Source organism: Belonocnema kinseyi, chromosome 3 (genome assembly GCF_010883055.1).
Source record: "Belonocnema kinseyi isolate 2016_QV_RU_SX_M_011 chromosome 3, B_treatae_v1, whole genome shotgun sequence".
Classification (NCBI taxonomy): domain Eukaryota; kingdom Metazoa; phylum Arthropoda; class Insecta; order Hymenoptera; family Cynipidae; genus Belonocnema; species Belonocnema kinseyi.
Window position 1 is genome coordinate 65,339,720 of NC_046659.1, and position 6,168 is coordinate 65,345,887.

General features: G+C 30.2%; 1 protein-coding gene across 2 annotated transcripts in view; it reads right to left on the minus strand.

Annotated features, from left to right (window-relative positions):
- Nucleotides 1–3,468: 3,468 nt before the first annotated feature.
- LOC117168941 (zinc transporter ZIP11) overlaps nt 3,469–6,168 on the minus strand; it is a 152,810-nt gene continuing 150,110 nt past the window's right edge. For both annotated transcript variants that reach the window (XM_033354933.1, XM_033354932.1), the window contains one exon: nt 3,469–5,660. In XM_033354933.1, the coding sequence (XP_033210824.1) occupies nt 5,582–5,660 (79 nt within the window). In that variant the 3' untranslated portion in view covers nt 3,469–5,581. The remainder of the gene's footprint in view (nt 5,661–6,168) is intronic.

The following is a 6,168-nucleotide window of genomic DNA, read 5'->3' on the forward strand; positions in this document are numbered from 1 at the left end:
GGGAAAAAAGAAAAGAGACTCCTCGAGTAAAAATGCTTCGACTTGAGTTCGACTTGGTTATGTCTTAAGTACGTCTTCAAGATATCGATGTCTTGCTGCGTCTCAAAACTGAGCCGAGACATAAGCCTTTGTCTTATACCTTTATGGCCACGCCAGGTAACACGGCGTTTAGTTGTCTCAAGTCGAGCCTTGTCTTGGCTAAGACGACGTTTACTTGTCTCAAGTAAACCTGCCTCAATACAAACTTTTTTCGGCTCATAAATGAGATTAAAATTGATTATTGAAAAAAGTCTAATTACTCAATTAGTTGTTTTTAATTTAAAAATTCAGAATCTGTGGGTCTGAACGAGTATAACCCTTAAAAATGGTCTTGAAACAAATAAAAATTGTCACTTTCTAGAGAATCTCCTAAACCATTAGAAATACGTAAAAACAAACGGTTATAAACCGCTCGTGTTGGAGTCATATAAATTCAACTCAAGGGATAAATTTATGTCTTCAAGACATAGAAACTTGTCTCCAAGACATAAATTGAAGTCTGATTCCGTATAAAAACTGAGACATGCTCAAGTCGACCTTTTCGATTTCAGCATGTCTTGATTGGGGACAATTCCAGTCGAACTCAAGTCGAAGCATTTTTATTCGGGTCACTATCTTTTTTTTTCTTTTTTATCCGTCTTTTTTATATTACAAAGAACCAACATGTTGCATATATGAATTTGAAATTACTTGTTAAGATACTATTTACATTTTCCTGTTAAGTTCTTAATCTTTAATATTTTTGAGAACCCTTACACGCATTTTTCATTTTTTTAAAAGCAATCCCCAGGAATGTTGAAACGGTAATCTTTCTTATAAGAATTATAAAAAAAACTATGAATTTCTTTATTATATTTTGAAAAATATCTCTTACAATTAATTGTATTATTTTCCTCTCTCTGTATGTACATCTCTATGAACCTATATTTTGAATTAGTTTAACTACGTCAATCTCTGCAAAATTCATGAAGAAAATAAACTTCCATTTGAATCTATGATAAAAAACATATATATTTTTATTGTTATTGTCGTTGAATCCAATGGAAGGCGAATAATCCTTTTTCTTGTTCTTTTATAAATGTCAAAATGTCAAGAAAAGTTAAAAACCACTGAAGATATGAAATTTTCTTCAAAATGTAATGAAAATTGATCTTGAAATACCTAAATTATTATCATATTTAAGCACATTAGATAAAAATGATATCTATTACAAATTAATGCAAGCAAAAAATTAATATCCGTAGATAATTATTAGTTTAGCGATGATCACCAGTTATCTTAAGTTAAAAAATACACATTGTTAAAAATAATTGATAAAATTGAGAAAAATATCCTCATTCTTAATCGCAACTCATTTTGGAAGAAAAATGTTGGCACACTTAGAAAAAAATGTTTCAGGTTGAAATCGTTTGTTTGATAATAGTCATTTAAAGTTTAAATGTTTTTGCTTTCTCTTCAGGTAAAACTTTTAATTCTTATTTGATGCCATGGGACTAATCTTATTCCTTGAAGGATTCTCTACAAATCTCTTTGGTACGTTTACATTATAGAAAATGTATTAAGGAATTATACAGCTGTTATTTTTATAATCGATAACTTTCTTAAATGAATTTCTTTTTAATAAAAACGTGCACAAAGAAGTTTGCAGATAATCCTTTAAGGAATAAAAAAGCCCTGAAACATTAGGATTAAATAGGGATGGTAAGTTTTAACTAATGAGAAAGTAAAAACATAAAACTCAAAATAACTATTGTTAAATGAACAATTTAAGTCTGAAATATTTTTTCTAAAGACCGCCGTCAGTTCAACTTTATCAATTAAGTCTAACAATGCGCGGTTTTCAGCTGAGATAACTAGTAAACATCCTTAATGGAATTTAGAAAAAGTGATTTTTTATTAAGATTTAAAAGCAGATAGTTAATAGCATATCTATATATTTTGGTAAATTGCACGCTAAAGACAATGAAATGTCAAACAAAAATTTCAACCATCAAGTTATATTTTCAAAAATATATAAAAAAATAAAAAAATTAGTTTCGTGTTTTCACACATTTGGAAAACCGGTTACCAATCCCAGAAGGCAAAAAGATATATAATCGATATATAGAGGAAAAAATTATATATGCTATTTCCCATAAACTACACTGAGAAAACTATATCACAAAAATTACAATATATATCATAATTCCTGCGCTATATATCGTAATTATCGCATAATAATAGCGCAAAATCGTGATATCGTACATTGCAAGTTTTTACATTATATACCGCATAATTGTGCAATCTATAACGTAAGAAATGGGGATTCCCCTCCGTCGGTTACATTTTGCGCTTTTGCTAAATTGCATTAAGTAAATTCCAATTCGTCTACAATAATGTGATTTATTTCGTAGGAAATATATCAGTAAGTACATATTTTTTTGCGTTTTCTGTCGTAGGTTCTACATGTTTTACTGAAATTTGCTCACTTCAGCACGACGCAGTCGACGAGTTCAGAATTATTTTCCTATCCTCAGTGAAACTTTCGTCGAAATAAGTTTAATCATTAACAGTTGCAGGTCTTACCTGCAGCAAATTTTTAATTTTCTCTGTGATTGTTATAAATCTAGAGTCCGATTTATAGCTGGAACTGACTCATACTCTGCTTTTTGCCATTGCTGCTAAGGACGCCGTAGCAGACGACAGCAACAAAATTCAACTTCATTTTTGTCTGTGATATTGGTGCATTATAATATCGTACAAAGCTCCGGGACCTAATTGTATGTTATCATACTGCGCTTTCCTGCAATATAGAGGTTTTGCGATATCATTGTGCGATATCTTTTTCTCCGTGTATAATTTCCCCCTGGGGTATTTTTGCACTAGTGCTTCAAATGCAATAAATATTGAACGGTGTGATTAAACTCATTCTTATGTACAACTGAATAATATGTGAACGATATTTTCGTGTTTTGGAAAAATTTCCTAAATGGAAAGATTTTTCTTCGTTAATTTCAAGAATTTTCATTTTAAAAATACGAATTGCAAGAAAAAGTTACGGAACTTATATAACCTTTCCCATTTTTACCAGAAAATTTTTCGAATGCTTGGTTTTTAAAAACGAAAGTTCCTATATTTTCTCTACACAAACTGATTTTTGGTGAACCTAATCACTAACTTTAAAAAAATTGATTTTACGAACAGATGTTTCCAGAAAAAATCATAGATCTCAAAAGAAGAGACAAGATGAAAGAATACTTTATCTTGCAATTACGTATTCAAATTAAATGCATAGCCTTGAATACACTAAAGAAATTTAAATTAACTGTTTAAGTATTGTTAAACTCTATAATATGAAATGGTGAAGGACAAGAACATATTTCGAAGATAAAAATGTTATTTATTTCTTCAAAAGGAGACAATTGGATCAATGTACAAACGCAATTGCAATCATGATTAGAATCACGCAGAATATAATAAGTAATTACATATATTGAATTGAAATATATTTTACAGAATTATGTACAAATTGGATAAATAATCTGCACCTCACTATGAAATTGTTTTGTGAGATAAACATTCGAATGGATCACGTAATGCAAAAGAGTGTATCAATAATTTTCGTAAAAAATGCACAATATAAATACAGACATTTCTTCACTCTCTCTAGTACCACTTTTTCCAGAATTTACAAAATAATTGTATTCAGTACAGAATTAGTATTTCTCAAAGATGAAAGTCAATTTATACATAAAAAATGTTTCGATAAAAACCCAAAGATAAATTTTTTAATGAGACATTTGTTTTAACTTCACCCAGAAAATATATTTCGTAGAATGAACAAAATATAACAATTGATAACAAAATTCAAAGGAAGATGTCATTGATTCTAATAAACATATTTTTATTTCACACATTCCATAAATCTCACTATGAAAATCGTTTATGTTTTCACAAAAAAACGATTTCATAAGCGCAACTGTAAGGCAGTCTATGGCCTGTACTTTGCGAACCTTTTCTTTTTCAAGACAGCGATTACCCTGTAAACTGGTTTAATATAAACCGTGCAATGACCGAAGTTTTCATTACAATTTTTCTAAGAGCACATTTTGTCTGCAAGACACTTCTTCATAAGTTATTTCGTCGTAAGGAGAATTTTATCATTTTGGTTTGCAATTAATTTAACTTAGTTTTTTCTTTAATATCTTCGCCAAATTTTTTAGCCATAATAGGAGAATTGACCAATTTGCTGCATTATTTGACGCTTACTCATAAGTGGCACTTGATTTTCGTTTCTCTCTGTAACAAAATTCGTTTCCACTCACTCACAATCGCTCGAGCAGGCCTCTATTAATTTTGCTCACTCTTGTAAACGAGACACGAGTGAACGAGCATAACCTCTTTATTTTATTGGACATACGTTATACGCCTTTGCAAGTGTAGGAATACTTATTATTATGTACATAACAGTCGTCGTTAAAATACTTCTATACGAGTATGTATATACACTCTACACACTTTACACACTCTGGCAACAAATCTGCGGCGTCAAGATTACTCCTGGAGTGATATAACTCGAACACATTGGGAATAAGCATTGTGCACGTTCAACAAAGCAATAATTACAAAACTTTGACAATAACGACGGTTAAGCTGATAATGCAATGAGCGTAGTTTGTAAAATAGTATTTTTCTCACAAATCAGCAGCGATCTTTTACGCTAACTACAAAACGAACCAAAAAAGCAATATTTTGTCTAATCAAAAAATCTTTCCCCAATTTTAGAAATCTGCTTGGACTATAATCAAGGGTTACAATTTTGAATTAAAATTACCATATTTAAATTAAGTAAATGATCTAATTCTAGTTAGATATATATGTTTCCAAATAATACATCTTGGCTCTTGATCACAATTGTACAAACAAATAACAGAATGTTATTTTAGCAAACACTTTTGTCAATAATTGCAAAAGAGTAAACATAACGTAAATCCAAGATAACGAATCTTATATATATTGCGAATCATGTGGACAATATTCTTGTGTTATTTTTTAGCTTGCTTTTCAGTTATAGAAAAATCAGTACAGCTAACAGGCTGCTGTCCATATTCTATCGTTTGAATAAAATAAACTTTAGTTTTCCACACTTAATCCTAACATTTAAAATCAATCTCAAAAAAGGTTCATAATAAATAAAATTGTTGCAATGAGCGTTCTTAACGCTGCACGTAAAACTGGCTCACAACATTTTAATGAATACTTTGTAGTCTGTACAAAAATGTGCCAAACAACGATCAAGAAATAGCACGAAAACTGCTCTTTAAACCTGACTTTAAAAATTACACCAGATATTGTCTTCAATACCCAGAAACTGTTTTTTCATTCCATCTTTAAAACTAGCTTTCGTAAAAATGTCGCAAATCAGACTCTCTTTGACATTCAGACAAATACTGATATCGGAATGAAGCTCTAATCTATCAGTCGATGTCGTTATCGTTGCTTTTTCGTTATCCAGCTGTGCGAAATAACAACACTCGTACAAAATAATTTTTAGAAAATGATCTTAACCTAATCCAACGTCCAGAGACATCATCACCAGGAATCCAACAATTGAACTCCAGCTGGCGAGCTTACCATTTCCACTGTTGAAAAAAACAAATTGTATTCAGTTTTAAGAGAATTAAAAGGCAAACTATAGTACATAAAAGGGCTTTTACTTAAAAGTAAGCAATGAATGGTTATTAAAAGGTGGAAAATATTTCATTTCATCATTGATAATTTTGTTCGGAAATTTTCTTAGGTGGAATTGATAATTGTTCAATTGAAAAGAGAACCTAAAGCTATGAAAGAAAATATTTTTAGATCAGAGTTTGAGCACTTTTTAAGTTTGTAATGGTCCGAATCAGCATTTCATTTTTGTTCTTTCAATTAACTTCTTTGTATCCAAACTATACTATATAATCCATAAATCGTAGTGAAACTTTGTTGTAGATAAAATCTACTCTATCCATTTCTGTTATAATCTATTGAAAATTTGTTTAAGCCATTTCTGTTCTAACCTATTTCAAACTGATCTCTTTTTGGCCATTTCTGCGTTTCAACATATGTCACTTCATATAAAGTCGAATCATATTTTGTTGTAAAGTACAT